Consider the following 23,282-nt stretch of genomic DNA (forward strand, 5'->3'; position numbering starts at 1 on the left):
GCAGGCACTCACAGATATGAGTTTTCCTCTTAGCACAACTTTCATTGTGTCCCATAAGTTTGGGTTTGTTATACCTTCATTTTCATTAAATTCATTAAATTTCCATTAATTTCTTTCTTTATTTCTTCCTTGACCAGGTTATCATTGAGTAGAGCATTATTCAACTTCCATGCATATGTGGGCATTTTCCTTACTGTTATTGAAGACCAGCTTTAGCCTGTGGTGGTCTGATAGGATGCATGGCATCATTTCTATCTTTTTGTATCTGTTGAGGCCTGTTTTATGACCAATTATATGGTCAATTTTGAAGAAAGTACCATGAGTTGGTGAGAAGAAGGCATATCCTTTTGTTTTAGGATAGAATGTTCTGTAAATATCTTTTAAATCCATTTGGTTCGTGATTTCTCTTAGTCTGTCTGTGTCTCTGTTTAATTTCTGTTTCTATGGTCTGTCCATTGATAAGAGTGGAGTGTTTAAATCTCCTACTATTAGTGTGTGAGGTACAATGTGTACTTTGACTTTTAGTAAAGTTTCTTTTATATATGTAGGTGCCCTTGTACTTGAAGCATAGATATATAGGATTGAGAGTTCATCTTGGAGGATTTTTCCTTTGATGAATATGAAGTGTCCTTCCTTATCTTTTTTGATGACTTTTGGTTGAAAATCTATTTTATTCTATATTAGAATGGCTACTTCAGCTTGTTTCTTCCAACCATTTGCTTGGAAAGTTGTTTTCCAGCCTTTTACTCTGAGGTACCATCTATCTTTGTCTCTGAGGTGTGTTTCCTGTAGGCAACAAAATGTTGGGTCCTCATTGCATATCCAGTGTGCTAATCTGTGTCTTTTTATTGGGGAATTGAGTCCATTGATGTTGAGAGATATTAAGAAATAGTGATTGTTGCTTCCTGTTAAATTCATGTTTCGATGTGAGATTATGTTTGTGCTTGTCTTCTCTTTGTTTTGTTGAAAATTGATTAGTTTCTTGCTTTGTCTATGCTGTAGCTTGCCTCCTTGTGTTGGGCTTTACCATTTATTTTCCTTTGTAGTGCTGGATTTGTAGAAAGATATTGTGTAAATTTGGTTTTGTCATGGAATATCCTGGTTTCTCCATCCACTTTAATTGAGAGCTTTGCTGGATACAGTAACCTGGGCTGGCAATTTTGTTCTCTTAGGGTCTTTATGACATCTGTCCAGGATCTTCTTCTGGCTTTCATAGTCTCTGGTGAGAAGTCTGGTGTAATTCTGATAGGTCTGCCTTTATATGTTACTTGACATTTTTCCCTTACTGCTTTTAATATTCTTCCTTTGTTTTGTGCAATTGGTCTTTTGAGTATTATGTAATGGGAGGAGTTTCTTTTCTGGTCCAATCTATGTGGAGTTCTATAGGCTTCTTGTATGTTTATGGGCATCTCTTTCTTTAGGTTAGGGAAGTTTTCTTCTATGATTTTTTGAAGAGATTTACAGATCCTTTAAGTTGGGATTCTTTACTCTCTTCTATACCTATTATCCTTAGGTTCGATCTTCTTATTGAGTCCTGGATTTCCTGTATGTTTTGGGCCAGTATTGTTTTCCGTTTTACATTATCTTTGACAGTTGTGTCGATGATTTCTATGGAATCTTCTGCTCCTGAGATTCTCTCTTCTATCTCTTGCATTCTGTTGGTGAAGCTTGTATCCACAGCTCCTTGTCTCTTCCTTTGGTTTTCTATACCCAGGGCTGTTTCCCTGTGTTCTTTCTTTATTGCTTCTATTTCCATTTTTAATTCCTTCACCTGTTTGATTGTGTATTCCTGTAATTCTTTCAGGGATTTGTGCCTTTCCTTTCTAAAAGCTTCTGCATGTTTATTTATGTTTTCCTACATTTCTCTAAGGGAGTTCTTTATGTCTTTCTTGAAGTCCTCCATCATCATGATCAAATGTGATTTTAAATCTAGATTTAACTTTTCTTGTGTGTTTGGATATTCCGTGTTTGCTTTGGTGGGAGAATTGGGCTCTGATGATGGCATGTAGTCTTGGTTTCTGTTGCTTGTGTTCTTGCGCTTTTCTCTTGCCATCACATAGTCTCTGGTGTTTCCTTGTTCTGCTCTAGGCCTGTGTGTCAGGAGTGCTGTAGACCTGTTTTCCTGTTCTCTTTCAGCCAGTTATGGGAACAAACTGTTCTGCTTTCATGTATGTAGTCGTTTCTGTCTACTGGTCTTCACGTGTTCCTGTGGGCGTGAGTACTGAGTCCACCAGGATGGTCACTTGGAGCAGAAAAGTTGGTCTTGCCTCTGGTTTCGGGCCTAAAGTCATATCTCAAATCCAGCTTTCAGCTCTCCGTGAGTGCAGCAAGCAGAAGGCCCTGCCCTGCCTTCACTCGGGACCCAGTGCACAGTGGCACTAGGCATTTTCCTCTAGGATCAGAAATGTGGTCTTTAGCGTGTCCCCAGCTTATAACATAGACGTGCAGTAGAGTTTGAACCCGTCTCGAGCATGAGGAACTCCTTTCCTGCTTTCCAGTGCCTGCAATGAAGAGGTCCCATCCATCCCCAGCAGCCAAGCCTTCTAATTCCAAGAACCCCCGAGTCTTCTTTGACGTGGACATCGGCAGGGAGCGAGTTGGATGAATTGTTTTAGAATTGTTTGCAGTTATTGTTCCTAAAACTGCAGAAAATTTTTGTGCATTGTGTTCAGGAGAAAAGGGCACTGGATCGACAACTGGAAAACCTCTGCATTTTAAAGGATGTCCTTTCCACCGAATTATTAAGAAATTTATGATTCAAGGTGAAGAATTCTGAAATCAGAATGGGACAGGTGGAGAAAGTATTTATGGTGAAAAATTTGAAAATGAGAATTTTCATTATAAGCAAGATCGGGAGGGTTTGCTGAGCATGGCAAATGCAGGCCCCAATAAAAATGGTTCTCAATTCTTTATCACAACAGTTCCCACTCCTCATTTGGATGGGAAACGTGGTATTTGGTCAAGTAATAAAAGGACTAGGTGTGGCAAGGATGTTTGAAAATGTAGAAGTGAGTGGTGAAAAACCTGCCAAACTCTGTGTTATTGCAGAATGTGGAGAATTGAAGGAAGGGGATGACTGGAAGATTCCACAAAGATAGCTCTGGGGATAGTCATCCAGATTTCCCTGAGGATGCAGACATAGACTTAAAGGATATAGATAAAATTTTATTAATATATGAAGATTTAAAAAACATTGGAAATACTTTTTTCAAGTCTCAGAGCTGCGAGATGGCTATTAAAAATATGCAAAGGTTTTAAGGTACGTGGATAGTTCAAAGGCTGTTATTGAGAAAGCAGATATATCCAGACTGCAATCTATAGCCTTAAGTTGTGTGCTGAATATTGGTGCTTGTGAATTGAAGATGTCAAATTGGCAGGTGGAAACTGACAGTTGTTTGGAGGCTCTTGAAATGAACCCTTCAAACACTAAAGCACTATACCAAAAAGCACAAGGATGGCAAGGATTGAAAGAATATGATCAAGCATTGGCTGATCTTAAGAAGGCGCAGGAGATAGCCCCAGGAGATAAAGCTATCCAGGAAAAATTGCTTAAAGTCAAGCAAATGATAAAGGCACAGAAAGATAAAGAGAAGGCAGTGTATGCAAAAAAATGTTTACTTAGTAAGGACACTGGTTCCTTCTTAATAAAGTTACAAATTACAGTGAAAAAAAAAAGAAATGTGGGCAGAGATTAGTCTCCTCTGGCTTCCCAGGCCTGTCTCCCCCTCTGAAGGTCTACTCTCCCTCCCACGGGATTTGGGTGCAGGGAGCTGTTTGATTGGGTCCCTTCAGATCCAGGCGGTGTCTGGACTACAGTGAGGAGTACCCCTATCTTCCTGTTCCCAGAAGCCCTATAGGGTTTCCTATTGAACCAGGGATGTGGGCAGTGGTGGACAGTGCTAACGGTCTCTCCTGCCCTGCAGGAGCAGGAATACCCACCTGTCTGGGCGGTGAGCTCTCTCACCCATGGGGTTTGGGAGCAGAGAGTTGTGGGACTGGATCAGCAAGGTTCGGGCCCCAGCTAGAAACTGGAAGTGCCTGGTCCCAGAGTAATTTTGCCTTTGTGAGTCCTGAGTCCACCAGGCAGGTCACTTGGAGCAGAAAAGTTGGTCTTATGTCTGGTCTCAGGCCTTGAGTCGCTTCTCAGATCCATGGCCATACTTCCTAATACTACCACTCCATAGTCCAAAGATATTTAAATGACTATCTTCCATTCCTTACCCTCTATAGCTTTTGTTCAAATACATGAGTCTATGGGGTAGATACCTAAACATATCATACTGCAAGATGCATTTGACCCATCATCAAAAAATCCATATACTCTATAGCAGCCTCAACAATGTTAAAAGCCCAAAGTTTTAAGACTTTTCTGAGATTCAATCACTTAACTGTAATCTGTCATGAAACAAAAATCAAACAGGATATCATATACCTCCAGCATTTAATACCATTCCAAAATTCCTTATACAGGTATTACTAGACTAAAAAGACAGAAAACTAGCTAGGCAACTCTGAACTTGCCATCTCCAAGTCCAGTATATCAAAGCAGTCTTCAGATCTCCGACTCCTATTTCATCCTTGTTGACGGCAACAAACTTTTAAGTTCACAGCTCCTTTTTCCACAATCTGGAATACACTTATGAATATCTATGTTCCACCAAAGGGCATGCATTACTTCTCCAGCTGTGCCCTTTATAAACTATTCTTTATTCAGTGGCAAACACAACAATAAATTAAGCTGGGTGGGATCTGGCCCTGAGAACACCAATTTATTAATCTTCTTTCCTTTAAAACAGGACTCAGCTCCATTTCACTTTCTGGTTCTTCTTTATTATTATTTGAAGTTTATTATTTTTTTTTCTTTTTTAACTTGCTATGCTAGATCAGAATGCTCTTCATGAGACTAAACCAATAAGTAAAGTCTCTGCGTGGCTTTTTGAGACTTTCTTCATCACAGCACTTAATATAAAATTCTTCTTTTTTTGCCTTTGTATTTTGTATAATACATTTTTTATCTTTTCTTTTACTGGATATTTTTTTAACTACATTTCAAATCTTATCCCCTTTTCCAGTTTCCCTTCTCTCCTGCTTCTATAAGGGTGTTCCCACACCTCCACCCCCACCCACTTCCTCAGGCCTTCCCACCTTGGCTTTCCTCCACACTGGGGCATTGAGCCTTCAAAGGACCATGGGCCCCTCCTCCCATTGATGTCCAACAAGGACAGCCTCTACTATTATATACACAGGTGGAACCACAGGTCCCTCCATGTGTAGCCTTTGATTAGTGATTTAGCCCCTGGAGACTCTTGGGGGGGGGGCTCTGTTTGCTTGATATTGTTGTCCTTCGTATAGGGTTGCAAAGCCCTTCAGCTTCTTCAGTCCTTTCTCTAACTCCTTCATTAGGGACCCCATACTCAGTCCAATGGTTGACTGCAAACATCTACCTCTACATTTGTCAGATTCTGGCAGAGCCTCTCAAGAGATAGATATACACACTTTGGTCTCCTTCTTTGTAACCATCATGTGATCTGTGAATATAAATCTCTTTAAATTAGCCTCATATAGACTCTATGGGCAAGTGAAAAGAGCAACCACATTCTTCACCACAATACCACAAAACAGTCTCTGGGTCACATACAAAAATTCATTTCCACTGAAACCACCTGGGCCAAGAATGCACATTTCAAATCAAACTCAGCAACAAAGGCATCCCTATTCCTACTAGGAAAGCCCATTATGTCACACTTAAAACATTCCAGTGCTTTCCAAAACCATAGCTCCCAAATCAACAGTCTTCCAAACAAATGCATAGTCAGGCCTGTCACAGTACACTACTTCTGATACCAACTTCTGGTTTAGTTAGTGTTTTATTGCTTGGGAAGAAACATCATGACCAATGCAACACTTAAAAGACACAACATTTGAAATGTAAATTAAAAATATCCAGGGGTTGGGGATTTAGCTCAGTGGTAGATTGCTTGCCTAGTGATCGCAAGGCCCTGGGTTCAGTCCCCAGCTCAAAAACAAAAAAAAATTCCAAGAAAAAAAGATGCAACATTTAAACGGGACTGGCTTATAGGTTCAGAGGTTCACTCCATTACTAACACAGGAGTATGGCAGCATGCAGGCAGATCTGGTACCAAAGGAGGATCTAAAATTTCTAAAATTTCAAAATTTCATTTTGATCCAAAGGCAGACAGGAGAAGAATGGCTTCCATATGACTATGGAAAGGGTCTCAAAGCCTACCTCCACAGTGACACACTTGCTCCAACCAGGGAACATATTCGCCAACAAGGCCACACTTCCTAATTATCCATTCCCTAGGTCAAGCATATTCAAACTACCATACTGGGATATACTCAACCTGGGTCAAGAAGCTTCCTCTTCTAGTGAGCAGTAGTCAGTGGTGTGAAGTAGGTCAGTTCATAGTCCAAGTGGAAACAGAATGTGTGCTCAGTCGTATGGGACCATTGCGATAAACCTCTTCCCCAAACACAAACACCAAGACTCTGAGAATAGCATAGAAGAGGAAGTAGGAAGAAAGCAAGAGCCAGCTATTGCAGAAAAGCTCTGTGAAATGCTGACATGTGGAAATGAAATAGCTATCACACTCACAAACTCACAGGAGCTGTGGTTACCTATATGCAACTGCACAAGATCAAGAAAGCTAAATTCCTGGGAAGATGTGGAGGGCCTTCAGTTCCTAATGAATGACTTTCGTTAGGTGACAGGTGCTACAAAAATAAAATTACTTCTTTGTTGAGACCATGGATGCTGGTAGTTTTTCTTGCTCCATTAGGTGCCCAACAACCATGCACCTATGACAATCACTAATTAAGAATATGTGATTTAAAGGAGAATATGTTAGAGCACATGCAGGAGAAGCTAGAGAGGTTCATTTGTTTGGAAGGCTTTTTCTAGTAATTTATTCTGAGGTGATTCTATCTTTATTTCTAAGTCATGTTTCTTCTATGCAGCAGAAAGATGAATCCATTCTGCCAGCCGGTGTCTTTTATTAGGGAAATGAATCCATTGGCTATATGCTAGTTCTTAATTGTTCTTGGAATAAAGATGATTTATTCTACTAATAATAAAGTACTCATGCTGTTTATTAGGGTTATTTCTTTAGTTCTATGGTAATTTTGAAAACAATTAATACATTCATCCAGGCTTTGGGGGAAAGCCTGTCCAAAGATCTATCTTGTATCCACCAGGAAGGTATATGTCCTCTGGTCTGTCAAGTCAGATTCTAGATTCCAGAACATTCAACAGTCTTCAAGATTGTCTCTCTGTTTTCACTGCAAATGAAGTTCTATGATCAAAACACTTATTTCTAGGGAGTTATGAATTATTACAGAAAATAAATAAGAAACAGGACATTTCAGTTTTACCTTTCATACTAATTGAAGAGTAAATCTGGGAATTTATTCAATCTCTTCCCACAAATACAGCTGTATAAATTTCTACAGTCAACATGGTCTAGTCTTGTTTTAGATAAAAATACACATCCTCCAAGCTTTTCATTGAATTTCACTGTGTTTGAAGCACTAAGGAACAAAAATAACAATGGGCAACTCTTTAGTTCTGAACATTCACTGAAATGTCATGATATTAAAAATTCTACAAGCCAAAGTAAACGTAATACGTAATTAATCATAGTTCATTCCTAAAATTTATTCTTTTGTTTAAGCTCATTAAAAAACATTGTCCCGAGAGACCACCAACTCTGCTCACCCCTGCCCACATCCGTGGCCCAAGAGGAAACTGTATAAGGCCTCTGGGCTCCCGTGGGGGAGGGCCCAGGAGCGGCAGGACCCCTGCCTGAGACACCACCGGAACCTGAAAGAAACAGACCGGATAAACAGTTCTCTGCACCCAAATCCCGTGGGAGGGAGAGCTAAACCTTCAGAGAGGCAGACAAGCCTGGGAAACCAGAAGAGACTGCTCCCTGCACACACATCTCGGACGCCAGAGGAAAAAGCCAAAGACCATCTGGAACCCTGGTGCACTGAAGTTCCCAGAAGGGGCGGCACAGGTCTTCCTGGTTGCTGCCGCTGCAGAGAGCCCGTGGGCAGCACCCCACGAGTGAACCTGAGCCTCGGGACCACAGGTAAGACCAAATTTTCTGCTGCAAGAAAGCTGCCTGGTGAGCTTGGGACAGACGGAAGCAGAATTTCTCTAGGACCCGGCACGTTCTGTGTTTACCAGAAGTCCCACACCCGCGGATCCCAGCCTGCACCAGCTCTCTGCTCCCAGACCCGGTGAGAGAGAGACCCAACCGCCTGGTCAGGTGGGCACTCCTGAGGCTGCAGAGCAGAAGAGACCACCAACACTGCTCACCCCTGCCCACATCACTGGCCCAAGAAGAAACTGTATAAGGCCTCTGGGCTCCCGTGGGGGAGGGCCCAGGAGCGGCAGGACCCCTGCCTGAGACACCTCCAGAACCTGAAAGAAACAGACCGGATAAACAGTTCTCTGCACCCAAATCCCGTGGAAGGGAGAGCTAAACCTTCAGAGAGGCAGACAAGCCTGGGAAACCAGAAGAGACTGCTCCCTGCACACACATCTCGGACGCCAGAGGAAAAAGCCAAAGACCATCTGGAACCCTGGTGCACTGAAGCTCCCGGAAGGGGCGGCACAGGTCTTCCTGGTTGCTGCCGCTGCAGAGAGCCCGTGGGCAGCACCCCACGAGCGAACTTGAGCCTCAGGACCACAGGTAAGACCAAATTTTCTGCTGCAAGAAAGCTGCCTGGTGAACTCAAGACACAGGCCCACAGGAACAGCTGAAGACCTGTAGAGAGGAAAAACTACACGCCCGAAAGCAGAACACTCTGTCCCCATAACTGACTGAAAGAGAGGAAAACAGGTCTACAGCACTCCTGACACACAGGCTTATAGGACAGTCTAGCCACTGTCAGAAATAGCAGAACAAAGTAACACTAGAGATAATCTGATGGCGAGAGGCAAGCGCAGGAACCCAAGCAACAGAAACCAAGACTACATGGCACCATCGGAGCCCAATTCTCCCATCAAAACAAACATGGAATATCCAAACACACCAGAAAAGTAAGATCTATTTTCAAAATCATATTTGATCATGATGCTGGAGGACTTCAAGAAAGACATGAAGAACTCCCTTAGAGAACAAGTAGAAGCCTACAGAGAGGAATCGCAAAAATGCCTGAAAGAATCGCAAAAATCCCTGAAAGAATTCCAGGAAAACATAAATAAACAAGTAGAAGCCCATAGAGAGGAGACACAAAAATCCCTGAAAGAATTCCAGGAAAACATAAATAAACAAGTAGAAGCCCATAGAGAGGAGACACAAAAATCCCTGAAAGAATTCCAGGAAAACACAATCAAACAGTTGAAGGAATTAAAAATGGAAATAGAAGCAATCAAGAAAGAACACATGAAAACAACCCTGGTTATAGAAAACCAAAAGAAGATACAAGGAGCTGTAGATACAAGCTTCACCAACAGAATACAAGAGATGGAAGAGAGAATCTCAGGAGCAGAAGATTCCATAGAAATCATTGACTCAACTGTCAAAGGTAATGTAAAGCGGAAAAAGCTACTGGTCCAAAACATACAGGAAATCCAGGACTCAATGAGAAGATCAAACCTAAGGATAATAAGTATAGAAGAGAGTGAAGACTCCCAGCTCAAAGGACCAGTAAATATCTTCAACAAAATCATAGAAGAAAACTTCCCTAACCTAAAAAAAGAGATACCCATAGACATACAAGAAGCCTACAGAACTCCAAATAGATTGGACCAGAAAAGAAACACCTCCCGTCACATAATTGTCAAAACACCAAACGCACAAAATAAAGAAAGAATATTAAAAGCAGTAAGGGAAAAAGGTCAAGTAACATATAAAGGGAGACCTATCAGAATCACACCAGACTTCTCGCCAGAAAATATGAAGGCCAGAAGATCCAGGACTGATGTCATACAGACCCTAAGAGAACACAAATGCCAGCCCAGGTTACTGTATCCAGCAAAACTCTCAATTAACATTGATGGAGAAACCAAGATATTCCATGACAAAACCAAATTTACACAATATCTTTTACAAATCCAGCACTATAAAGGATAATAAATGGTAAAGCCCAACATAAGGAGGCAAGCTATACCCTAGAAGAAGCAAGAAACTAATCGTCTTGGCAACAAAACAAAGAGAATGAAAGCACACAAACATAACCTCACATCCAAATATGAATATAAAGGGAAGCAATAATCACTATTCCTTACTATCTCTCAATATCAATGGCCTCAACTCCCCAATAAAAAGACATAGATTAACAAACTGGATATGCAATGAGGACCCTGCATTCTGCTGCCTACAGGAAACACACCTCAGAGACAAAGACAGACACTACCTCAGAGTGAAAGGCTGGAAAACAACTTTCCAAGCAAATGGTCAGAAGAAGCAAGCTGGAGTAGCCATTCTAATATCAAATAAAATCAATTTCCAACTAAAAGTCGTCAAAAAAGATAAGGAAGAACACTTCATATTCATCAAAGGAAAAATCCACCAAGATGAACTCACAATCCTAAATATCTATGCCCCAAATACAAGGGCACGTACATACGTAAAAGAAACCGTACTAAAGCTCAAAACACACATTGCACCTCACACAATAATAGTGGGAGATTTCAACACCCCACTCTCATCAATGGACAGATCATGGAAACAGAAATTAAACAGTGATGTCGACAGACTAAGAGAAGTCATGAGCCAAATGGACTTAACGGATATTTATAGAACATTCTATCCTAAAGCAAAAGGATATACCTTCTTCTCAGCTCCTCATGGTACTTTCTCCAAAATTGACCATATAATTGGTCAAAAAACGGGCCTCAACAGGTACAGAAAGATAGAAATAATCCCATGCGTGCTATCGGACCACCACGGCCTAAAACTGGTCTTCAATAACAATAAGGGAAGAATGCCCACATATACGTGGAAATTGAACAATGCTCTACTCAATGATAACCTGGTCAAGGAAGAAATAAAGAAAGAAACTAAAAACTTTTTAGAATTTAATGAAAATGAAGATACAACATACCCAAACTTATAGGACACAATGAAAGCTGTGCTAAGAGGAAAACTCATAGCGCTGAGTGCCTGCAGAAAGAAACAGGAAAGAGCATATGTCAGCAGCTTGACAGCACACCTAAAAGCTCTAGAACAAAAAGAAGCAAATACACCCAGGAGGAGTAGAAGGCAGGAAATAATCAAACTCAGAGCTGAAATCAACCAAGTAGAAACAAAAATGACCATAGAAAGAATCAACAGAACCAAAAGTTGGTTCTTTGAGAAAATCAACAAGATAGATAAACCCTTAGCCAGACTAACGAGAGGACACAGAGAGTGCATCCAAATTAACAAAATCAGAAATGAAAAGGGAGACATAACTACAGATTCAGAGGAAATTCAAAAAATCATCAGATCTTACTATAAAAACCTATATTCAACAAAACTTGAAAATCTGCAGGAAATGGACAATTTCCTAGACAGATACCAGGTATCGAAGTTAAATCTGGAACAGATAAACCAGTTAAACAACCCCATAACTCCTAAGGAAATAGAAGCAGTCATTAAAGGTCTCCCAACCAAAAAGAGCCCAGGTCCAGACGGGTTTAGTGCAGAATTCTATCAAACCTTCATAGAAGACCTCATACCAATATTATCCAAACTATTCCACAAAATTGAAACAGATGGAGCCCTACCGAATTCCTTCTACGAAGCCACAATTACTCTTATACCTAAACCACACAAAGACACAACAAAGAAAGAGAACTTCAAACCAATTTCCCTTATGAATATCGACGCAAAAATACTCAATAAAATTCTGGCAAACCGAATTCAAGAGCACATCAAAACAATCATCCACCATGATCAAGTAGGCTTCATCCCAGGCATGCAGGGATGGTTTAATATACGGAAAACCATCAACGTGATCCATTATATAAACAAACTGAAAGAACAGAACCACATGATCATTTCATTAGATGCTGAGAAAGCATTTGACAAAATTCAACACCCCTTCATGATAAAAGTCCTAGAAAGAATAGGAATTCAAGGCCCATACCTGAACATAGTAAAAGCCATATACAGCAAACCAGTTGCTAACATTAAACTAAATGGAGAGAAACTTGAAGCAATCCCACTAAAATCAGGGACTAGACAAGTCTGCCCACTCTCTCCCTACTTATTCAATATAGTTCTTGAAGTTCTAGCCAGAGCAATCAGACAACAAAAGGAGATCAAGGGGATACAGATCGGAAAAGAAGAGGTCAAAATATCACAATTTGCAGATGACATGATAGTATATTTAAGTGATCCCAAAAGTTCCACCAGAGAACTACTAAAGCTGATAAACAACTTCAGCAAAGTGGCTTGGTATAAAATTAACTCAAATAAATCAGTTGCCTTCCTCTACACAAAAGAGAAACAAGCCGAGAAAGAAATTAGGGAAACCACACCCTTCATAATAGACCCAAATAATATAAAGTACCTCGGTGTGACTTTAACCAAGCAAGTAAAAGATCTGTACAATAAGAACTTCAAGACACTGAGGAAAGAAATTGAAGAAGACCTCAGAAGATGGAAAGATCTCCCATGCTCATGGATTGGCAGGATTAGTATAGTAAAAATGGCCATTTTACCAAAAGCAATCTACAGATTCAATGCAATCCCCATCAAAATACCAATCCAATTCTTCAAAGAGTTAGACAGAACAATTTGCAAATTCATCTGGAATAACAAAAAACCCAGGATAGCTAAAGCTATCCTCAACAATAAAAGGACTTCAGGGGGAATCACTATCCCTGAACTCAAGCAGTATTACAGAGCAATAGTGATAAAAACTGCATGGTATTGGTACAGAGACAGACAGATAGACCAATGGAATAGAATTGAAGACCCAGAAATGAACCCACACACCTATGGTCACTTGATTTTTGACAAAGGAGCCAAAACCATCCAATGGAAAAAAGATAGCATTTTCAGCAAATGGTGCTGGATCAACTGGAGGGCAACATGTAGAAGAATGCAGATCGATCCATGCTTATCACCCTGTACAAAGCTTAAGTCCAAGTGGACCAAGGACCTCCACATCAAACCAGACACACTCAAACTAATAGAAGAAAAACTAGGGAAGCATCTGGAACACATAGGCACTGGAAAAAATTTCCTGAACAAAACACCAATGGCTTATGCTCTAAGATCAAGAATCGACAAATGGGATCTCATAAAACTGCAAAGCTTCTGTAAGGCAAAGGACACTGTGGTTAGGACAAAACGGCAACCAACAGATTGGGAAAAGATCTTTACCAATCCTACAACAGATAGAGGCCTTATATCCAAAATATACAAAGAACTCAAGAAGTTAGACCGCAGGGAAACAAATAACCCTATTAAAAAATGGGGTTCAGAGCTAAACAAAGAATTCACAGCTGAGGAATGCCGAATGGCTGAGAAACACCTAAAGAAATGTTCAACATCTTTAGTCATAAGGGAAATGCAAATCAAAACAACCCTGAGATTTCACCTCACACCAGTGAGAATGGCTAAGATCAAAAACTCAGGTGACAGCAGATGCTGGCGAGGATGTGGAGAAAGAGGAACACTCCTCCATTGTTGGTGGGATTGCAGACTGGTAAAACCATTCTGGAAATCAGTCTGGAGGTTCCTCAGAAAATTGGACATTGAACTGCCTGAGGATCCAGCTACACCTCTCTTGGGCATATACCCAAAAGATGCCTCAACATATAAAAGAGACACGTGCTCCACTATGTTCATCACAGCCTTATTTATAATAGCCAGAAGCTGGAAAGAACCCAGATGCCCTTCAACAGAGGGATGGATACAGAAAATGTGGTACATCTACACAATGGAATATTACTCAGCTATCAAAAACAACGACTTTATGAAATTCGTAGGCAAATGGTTGGAACTGGAAAATATCATCCTGAGTGAGCTAACCCAATCACAGAAATACATACATGGTATGCACTCATTGATAAGTGGCTATTAGCCCAAATGCTTGATTTACCCTAGATCCCTAGAACAAACGAAACTCAAGACGGATGATCAAAATGTGAATGCTTCACTCCTTCTTTAAATGAGGAAAAAGAATACCCTTGGCAGGGAAGGGAGAGGCAAAGATTAAAACAGAGACTGAAGGAACACCCATTCAGAGCCTGCCCCACATGTGGCCCATACATATACAGCCACCCAATTAGACAAGATGGATGAAGCAAAGAAGTGCAGACCGACAGGAGCCGGATGTAGATCGCTCCTGAGAGACACAGCCAGAATACAGCAAATACAGAGGCGAATGCCAGCAGCAAACCACTGAACTGAGAATAGGTCCCCTGTTGAAGGAATCAGAGAAAGAACTAGAAGAGCTTGAAGGGGCTCGAGACCCCAAAAGTACAACAATGCCAAGCAACCAGAGCTTCCAGGGACTAAGCCACTACCTAAAGACTATACATGGACTGACCCTGGACTCTGACCCCATAGGTAGCAATGAATATCCTAGTAAGAGCACCAGTGGAAGGGGAAGCCCTGGGTCCTGCTAAGACTGAACCCCCAGTGAACTAGTCTATGGGGGGAGGGCGGCAATGGGGGGAGGGTTGGGAGGGGAACACCCATAAGGAAGGGGAGGGGGGAGGGGGATGTTTGCCCGGAAACCGGGAAAGGGAATAACACTCGAAATGTATATAAGAAATACTCAAGTTAATAAAAAAAAAAAAACATTGTCCCTTTGTCACAACAAAATCCCCATCTTTTTTCACATTTGCAATTTTTGGTCAGCAGGAAAACTAATTTTCAATATTGCCAAGGAATTATTTAAGCTGACTCTCCTCTCCCATTGTTATCTTGTGTTTAAAAGTACTAGCATAAAAGTAAAAACAGATTGTGACATACAAACATGGTCTTACATGCTCGTGTTGTAAGGAGAAAGGGAAGACTTATGTGGTAAAATAGACAGAACTAGCAGAATCTCATCTTAAGAAAAGAGAATGAGATATTCAGTAGAAGAAATCACAAAGGGAAATACAGAGAACATAAACAGAATAGATTTGCCCACAATGGTTAACACAATGCTGCTCATGTGTACAATTAGGGTGGTTGTTTATTCACTGGGAGGTCATGTTGGCTTGTATTGTTGGTGTTATGGAGTTGCAGACCCATTTAGCTCCTGCAATCCTTTCTCTAACCCCTCCATTGGGGACTCTGTTCTCAGTGCAGTAGTTGGCTGCAAGTATTTGTCATGCTCTGTCATAGCATCCCAGAAGAAAGCTTCCTGTTAGTATGTACTTCTTGGCATCAGCAATATTGTCTGGGTTTGGTAGCTGTATCTCCAAGTTAGGTAGTCTCTAGATGGCCTTTCCTTCAGTCTCTGCTCCCAACTTTGCCTCAGTATTTCCTCCTCTGAATATTTTTGTTTCCCCTTCAAAGAAGTACTGAAGCATCCACACCTTGCTTGTCCTTCTTCTTGACATTCATGTGGTCAGAGGATTGTATCTTGTGTAATCAGTGATATTGGGCTAATATACACTTACAAGTGAGTATACACCCTGTGTATCATTTTGTAATTGGGTTGCCTCACTCAGGATGACATTTTCTAGTTCAATCTATTGGACTATAAATTTCATAAAGTCATTATTTTAATAGCTGAATAGTACCCAATAGGGAAAATGTACCCCATTTTCTGTATTCATTCGACTGTTGAAGGTGCATCTGGGTTCTTTCCAGGTTCTGGCTAGCATAAACAAGGATGCAGTGAACATACTGGAGCATGTGTCCTTGTTATATGTTGGAGCACCTCTGCAATATATGCTTCAATATATGCCCAGGAGTGGTATAGCTTGGTTCTCAGTTAGTACTATGTCAAATTTTCTAAGGCCAGACTGATTTCCAGAGTGGTCGTACCACATTGCAGTCCTACCATCAATGGAGGATTGGTCTTCTTTCACTACGTCCTCTGTAGTATCTACTTTCACTGAATTTTTGATCTTAGCTATTGTGATTGCTGTGAGGTGGAATCTCAGGGTTGTTCTGACTGACTTGCATTTTCCTGATGACTAAGTATGCTGAACATTTCTTTAGGTACTTCTCAGGAATTCGATATTCTTCAGCTGAGAATGCATTGTTTAGATATGTACCCATTTTTAATAGGTTTATTTGATTATCTGGAGTCTAACTTCTTGAGTTCTTTATATATATTATATATTAGGCCTCTATCAGATGTATGATTGGTAAATATTGTTTCCCAATCTGTTGGTTGTTGCTTTGTTCTAATGACAGTGTCATATGTACTACAGAAACTTTTCATGTTTATGAAGTCCCATTTGTCCATTCTTGATCTTGGAAAATCAGCCATTGAAATTTTATTCAGGAAATTTTCGTTAGTAACTACGTGTTCAAGGCTCTTCCCCAATTTTTCTTTTATTAGGTACACTATATCTGGTTTCATGTGGAGGTCCTTGATTCACTTGGACTTAAGCTTTACACAGGGTGATAATAATGGTATTTTTTGCATTCTTCTACAAGATGATCTCTAGTTGAACCAGAACCATGTGTTGAAGATGTTATCCTTTTTAACTGGATGGTTTTAGCTCCTTTGACAAAGATCAAATGACCATCAGTGTGTGGGTTCATTTCTGGATCTTCAGTTCTATTCCATTGATCTACCTGCCTGTCTCTGTACAAATACCGTACAGTTTTTATCATTATTGCTATGTAATACAGCTTGACGTCAGGGTTTTATTGTTCTAACAACAACAGGGAAGTTCTTTTATTGTTGAGAATAGTTTTAGCTACTCTGGGTTTCTGTTATTTCAAATGAATTTGCAAATTACTCTTTCTAACTCTATGAAGAATCGAGTTGGAGTTTTGATGGGGACTGCATTGAATCTGTAGACTGCATTGGGCAAGGTTGCCATTTTTACAATATTAATCCTGCCAATCCATGAGCATGGCATGTCTTTCCATCTTTTGAAACTTCATCAATTTCTTTCTTCAGCGACTTGTCTTACTTGCTTGGTTAGAATCACGTGAGTTATTTTATTTATCTGTGACTGTTGTGAAGGATGTCGTTTCCCATATTTTTTACTCAGCTTGTCTATTTTTTGAATAAAGGAAGGCTACTGATTTGTTTGAGTTAATTTTATATCCAGGAGCTTTTCTGAAGTTGTTTATCAGGATTAGTAGTTATCTGGCGGAATTTTTGTGTTCACTATAGTATACTATCATGACAATAGCACATACTGATATGTTGACTTCTGCCTTTCCAAGTTGTATGTGTTTGACCTCCTTTAGTTGTCTGATTGTTCTGCCTAGGTCTTGAAATAGTATATTGAATACTTAGGGAGAGAGTGGACAACCTAGTCTTGTCACTGATTTTAGTGGGATTGCTTCAAGTTTCTCTACATTTAGTTTAATGGCGGCTAATGCTTTGCAGTATATTGCTTTTATGATGTTTAGATATGGGCCCTGAATTCCTGATCTTTCCAAGACTTTTAATATAAAGGGGTATTGAATTTTGTCAAATGCTTTCTCAGCATCTAATAAGATTATCATGGGGTTGTTTTTTAAGTTTATTATACAGTAAAATTAGTTGATTGATTGCAATACATTGAACCATCCCTGCATCCATGGGATGAAATGTACTTGACCTTGATTGATGATCATTTTGATGTGTCCTGTGATTTGGTTTGTGAGTACTTTATTGAGGTTCTTTTTTTCATTGATAGTCATAAGGGAAATTCTTCTGTAATTCTTTGTTTGTTGGGTCTTTGTGTTGTTTAGATACAAGCATGATTGTGACTTTTTAGAAGGAATTGGGTAGTGGTCCTTTAGTTTCTGTTAGGTGAAATAATTTGGACAGTATTGGTATTAGGTTTTCTATGAAGTTCTGATAGAATTCTGTGCTAAACCCACTTGGCCCTGGGCATTGTTTTTGGTTGAAAAACTTTTAATTATTGCTTATATTTCTTTAGGAGTTGTTGAACAGTTTATATGATGTATCTGATATTGATTTAAATTTAGTACCTGATATCCGTCTAGAAAACTGTCCATTTCATCCAGATTTTCAGGTTTTGTTGAGTATAGGCTTTTGCAGTAGGAACTGATTTTTTTATAATTTCCTCAGATTCTGTTTTTCTGTCTTCATTTTCATTTCTGATTGTGTTAATTGGATACTATTTTCCCTCTGGTTAGTCTGGCTAAGGATTTACATATTTGGTTGATTTTCTCAAAGAATCTGATTCAGGTTTTTTTTTTTGATGCTTTGTAAAGTTCTTTTTGTTTCTACTTGGTTGATATCTGCCCTGAGTTTGATTATTTCCTTCAGTCTACTCCTATTGGGTGTATTTGCTTCTTTTTGTTCTGGAACTTTTAAGTGTGTTGTCAAGGTGCTAGTATATGCTCTCTCCAGCTAACTTTTTGGTGCCACTCTGAGCTATGAGTTTCCTCTTAGCACTGCTTTCCTTGTGTCCCATAAGTTTGTATATATTGTGCCTTCATTTTCATTAAATTCAAAAGTCTTTAATTTCTTTATTTCTTTCTTGACAAATATTTCAGTGAGTAGAGCATTGTTCAGTTACATATGTATGTGGCCTTTCTGTCATTTTGTTGTTATTTAAGATCTGCCTTAGATCATGGTGATGTGATAGAATGCATGGAATTACTGCAATCTTCATATATCTGTTGAAGCCTTTTTAGAGACTGCCTATATGGTCAATTTGAGAGAAGGTACCATGAGGTGCTGAGAAAAGGGTATATTCTTCTGTTTTAGAATGAAATTGTCTATAGACATGTTAAGTCATTTGCTTCATAACTTCTGTTAGTTTAACTGTGTCTCTGTTTATTTTCTATTTCCCTCATTTGTCCATTGTTGTGAGTGGTGTGTTGTAGTTTCCCACATTTATTGTGTGAAGTGTAATGTGCCTTGAGCTTTAGTATGTTTCCTTTTATCAACGTAGGTGCCCTTGCATTTGGAGCATAGATATTCAGGATTAAGAGTTCATCTTGCTGGATTTTTCCTTTGATGATTGTGATATGTCAATCATGGCCTTTTTTGATAATTTTTGGCTAAAAGTCGATTTTATTTGATATTAGAATGGCTACTCCAGCTTTTTTCTTGGGACGATTTGCTTAAAAAATTGTTTTCCAGTCTTTTACTCGGAGACACTGTCTGTCTTTGTCACTGAGGTGATTCCTGTATACAGCAAAATGCTGGGTCCTTTTTCGTATACAGTCTATTAGTCTATGCCTTTTTATTGGGGAATTGATCCCACTGATGTTAAGAGATATTAAGGGATAGTGATTGTTGTTTCCTGCTATTTTTGTTGTCAGAGGTAGTATTATGTTTGTGTGCCTCTTTTCTTGTGAGTTTGTTGCAAGAAAATTAGTGGATAGTTTCCCTCCTTGTGGTGGAGTTTTCCATCTATTTTCCTTTGTGGGGCTGGCATTTGGAAAGATATTGTGAAACTTAGTTTTTGTCATGGAATATCTTGGTTTCTATATCTATGGTAATTGAGAGTTTTGCTGGATACAGTAGCCTGGGCTGGCATTTGTGTTCTCTTGGTGTCTGTATGATGTCTGCACAGGATCTTTGGCTTTTCATAGACTCTGTTGAAAATTGGGGTATAATTCTGATGCATGTGCCTTTATAATTTATTGAGCTTTTTCCCTTATAGCTTTTAATATTCTTTTGTATTGCACATTTGGTGTTTGGACTATTACGTAATAGGAGTAATTTCTTTTCTTGTCTAATCAATTTGGAGTTATGTAGGCTTCTTGTATGTTTATGGGAATCTCCTGACTTAGTTTTAGGAAATTTTCTTCTATAATTTTGTCGAAGATATAGACTGCCTCTATAAGTTGGGAATCTTTGCCCTATTCTATTTCTATTATCCTTAATTTGATCTTCTCATTGTGTCCTGGATTTCTGGGATATTTTTGTTCAGGAGCTTTTTGTGTTTTACAATTCTTTCTGTTTTATCAACATTTTCTATCATATCTTTTGTCCCTGAGATTCTCTCTTCTATCTCTTGTATTCTGTTGGTTATGCTTGCATCAATGACTTATGCTCTCTTCCTAGGTTTGCTATCTCCAGGGTAGTCACCCTTTGTGATTTCTCTATTGTTTCTCATTCTGTTTTTATTTACTGGATGGTTTTGTTCAATTCCATCACCTGTTTGAATGTGCTTTCCTGTCATTTTTGAGGGATTTTCATGTTTCCTCATTAAGGGCTTCTACTTGTTTATATCTGTTGTCCAGTATTTCTTTAAGGGAGATATTTATGTCCTTTTGAAATCCTCTATCATCATCAAGAGATGTGAGTTTTTATCCAAATCCTGCTTTTCTGTGTTCAGATATCCAGTATTTGTTTTTGGTGGAAGAACTGAGCTCTGATGATGCCACGTGGTCTTGGTTTCTATTTCTTATGTTGCTACACTTGCATCTCGTCATATAATTATCTCTGGTTTTACCTGGTCTTGCTATCTCTGAAAATGGCTTGAACCTTTTGCAAGACTATGTGTCAGCACTCCTGGAAACTGGTTTTCTCTCAGTGAGATCTGGATACAGAGAGCAGTGTGTCAGAATCAGCTCTAGAATAGGCAGAAACTAGAAAGATCCTATTCCAAACTGTTCCTCGGTGCTTGTGTCCAGAGGGCTCCAGGTGGGTCTCTCTTGAGCCAGGAATGTGAGCAGAAGTGGTTTTCTCAACTGTGCTCTCAGGATTCTCAACACTTCTGAGAGTCCCACTCTCTCTGTCACAGGATCTGGGTACAGAGCGCTGTGGAACTGGGTCACTCCAGGAGCAGTCTGAAATAATATTTTCTGACCGAACACCAGATGGCAAATTATTTGCAACCAAGTACTGCAACACCACTGATTTCCTTTTATAAGATTTTTATAGATGAAGCCAATTGCAATAACAAATCTGGTACCATTATTTGCAACAAAGTTTTGTAGAACCCCTAACTTCCTTTCATATAATTTTCATAGCTAAAGCCTATTGCAACTACAAATCTAGTACAATGGGGAAAAGTTCAGCTAGACAAAAGCTAATTAGTATCAAAATGCAAATCTTGGGAGTGTACACATTTACATACTAGTTTTTCTTCTTTATATGGGAGATTCAATTCTTTACTGAGCGTGTGGCCACTGTGAGTTTCCTCTTCCCAGTGAATAAACTACAACCACATACCTATGAACATTACGTTATAAAGAGTTAGCACAACACATGTAAAGAGCTTTAAATAGTAGTATAGGGTGATATGATCATACATTTTTATGTATATGAAATAATTCAGAAAAAATATAGTTAATAAAGATAATCAGTGAACAGTTTTCTATTAGATTAAAAATTAACAAAAGAATTTGAGATTTCCACAATACATTGAAATGGAAGGTTTAGGTGTATATAAACATGTTCTTATATTTATAAATAATCACCAATTATATAAGATACCATCAATAAAAAAAGGCACATGAATGTGAGAGACTCACACCATTTTATCTGTCAAGATCATTGAGTCACTTCACACCATCTCAAATTGTTGACTTTCTAGTGCCCTTTGCAACGTAGATAACACAATTCTGAGATGTATGCAGTATTAACCTACTTTTGCTCAGTTCCTTGACCATACATATTCCCTTTATAAAATCTTCTAGAGACTTCCTTTTCCAACTTTTCTTTACCAATGAGCTCATAGAAAATGAGTAAAGCCATGTAAAAGGAGAGAAAAGCCTTTGCACATAATTCCCACACCAGTGGTAGAGTCTGAAGAGTTCAGAAACTCACAGTTTAGATGGTCCATTTTCAATCCATGCCCATTCCTTTTTTTCTTTATCATATGAAAATCCAATCCAGTAATTGTCTGGAATAAGCTCTTGCTGAAGGAACTTCTGTAAAGGAAAGAGCACACCGTATAATGAAATTTCTGTCAGTTAGATGACAGAACAAGCACGAACAGTTCCCTTCATTTCTATGACATTCTCTGATGTCTTGTCTTCCCAATGGTCAGTCCTACCACTTCTTTAGTGTCTTACTACTAGTAGCAGATTTATATCAATACTATGTCAGCTCAATCAGTTTTTTATATAAACATTTCAAGTGTCCTGAGATCTGGGATTTGTGACTGTGTTTCTTAGACCAAGTCTCACTATGTAACTAAGCCCTTTCCCTGAACTCACAATTAAGGCAATAATATTTTAGAGTTGGCATTTTGTTTCACAGACAAATCAGTTTCTTCTATTACAATTTCTATGCCTGAGCTAAACACAAGAAATCTCAACAGTGAAATCATGAATGGCAAACAAATACACTAGTAAATGTTCAAAGTCATTAGCCACCAGGGAAATGCAGATCAGAACAACTCTGAGATCCCATCTTATACCAAAAGGACTGGCTAAGATTAAAAACTATAGAGATAGCACATGATGAAAGGATGTGGAGAAATTGGCTTATACCCAAAAGATGTTCCACCTTCCCTCAAAAGAGACACTTGCTCAGATATGTTCAAAGCAGTTTGATTTTAATAGCCAAGAAGTGGAACAACTTAGATGTCCCTCAACTGAAGAATGAATAAAGAATGTGGTACATTTTCAAAATGGAATATTATTCCTCTCTGAAAAACAAAGGCATCATGAATTTTGCAGGAAAAAATGAATAGAACTTGAGAATTTCATCCTGTGTAAGATAGGCAAGTCCCAAAAGAGTTTACATGGTATGTATTCACTTATAAGTGAACATTAACTATAAAATTTGGACACCCAGGCTATACACTCCATAGATGCAATTGGATTGACAAAAAGAAGGGTACAAGCAAGGATGCATAAATCTCAGATAAAAGCAGGAATTAAATGGTCAAAAGGCTGAGAGAGGGAGAACTGCATGGAAGATGGGATGATGAACAAAGTGTGGGTTCTATATTGGGTATGAGGAGGGGAGGAAGGGAATGCCTGATGGCAATGATAATGAATGGAAATCTGCAACTGATGGGGGCAGTGTAGGGGACATCTCCATGAAAAGATGGAATCCAGTGATATGGGAAGCACACAAGAATGAACAAGGTTATCCTTAACTGTGACTAAATGCAGCCTAGGGAGTCTCCATACTGTGGTCAATAAAAAACCCCAGGGAATGATAGGCACACCAACATGCCCTCAAACTTTTGACCCAAAACTTACACTGACTACAAGAAATGCAGTTATTGGGGATCGAACAAAGACTGAGGAAACAGCCAA

At 39.3% G+C, this 23,282-nt stretch overlaps 1 protein-coding gene and 1 pseudogene across 2 annotated transcripts in view; one reads left to right on the plus strand and one right to left on the minus strand.

Moving 5' to 3' along the window:
- Window positions 1–23,282, minus strand: part of Ly49s8 (Ly49 stimulatory receptor 8) — an 85,798-nt gene that overhangs the window by 54,610 nt on the left and 7,906 nt on the right. The window contains exons 5-6 of one of the 2 annotated variants that reach the window (XM_039108865.2): window positions 21,838–21,941; window positions 7,401–7,548 (exon numbers count right to left, since the gene is read on the minus strand). In XM_039108865.2, coding sequence (XP_038964793.1) covers window positions 7,401–7,548; window positions 21,838–21,941 — 252 coding nt within the window. Of the gene's footprint in view, window positions 1–7,400; window positions 7,549–21,837; window positions 21,942–23,282 lie in introns of those variants that run through there. The other variant, XR_010066282.1, reaches the window with a different exon arrangement.
- LOC108350824 (peptidyl-prolyl cis-trans isomerase D pseudogene) lies at window positions 1,821–3,793 on the plus strand (annotated as a pseudogene).

The sequence above is a fragment of the Rattus norvegicus genome, chromosome 4 (assembly GCF_036323735.1).
Source record: "Rattus norvegicus strain BN/NHsdMcwi chromosome 4, GRCr8, whole genome shotgun sequence".
Lineage (NCBI taxonomy): Eukaryota > Metazoa > Chordata > Mammalia > Rodentia > Muridae > Rattus > Rattus norvegicus.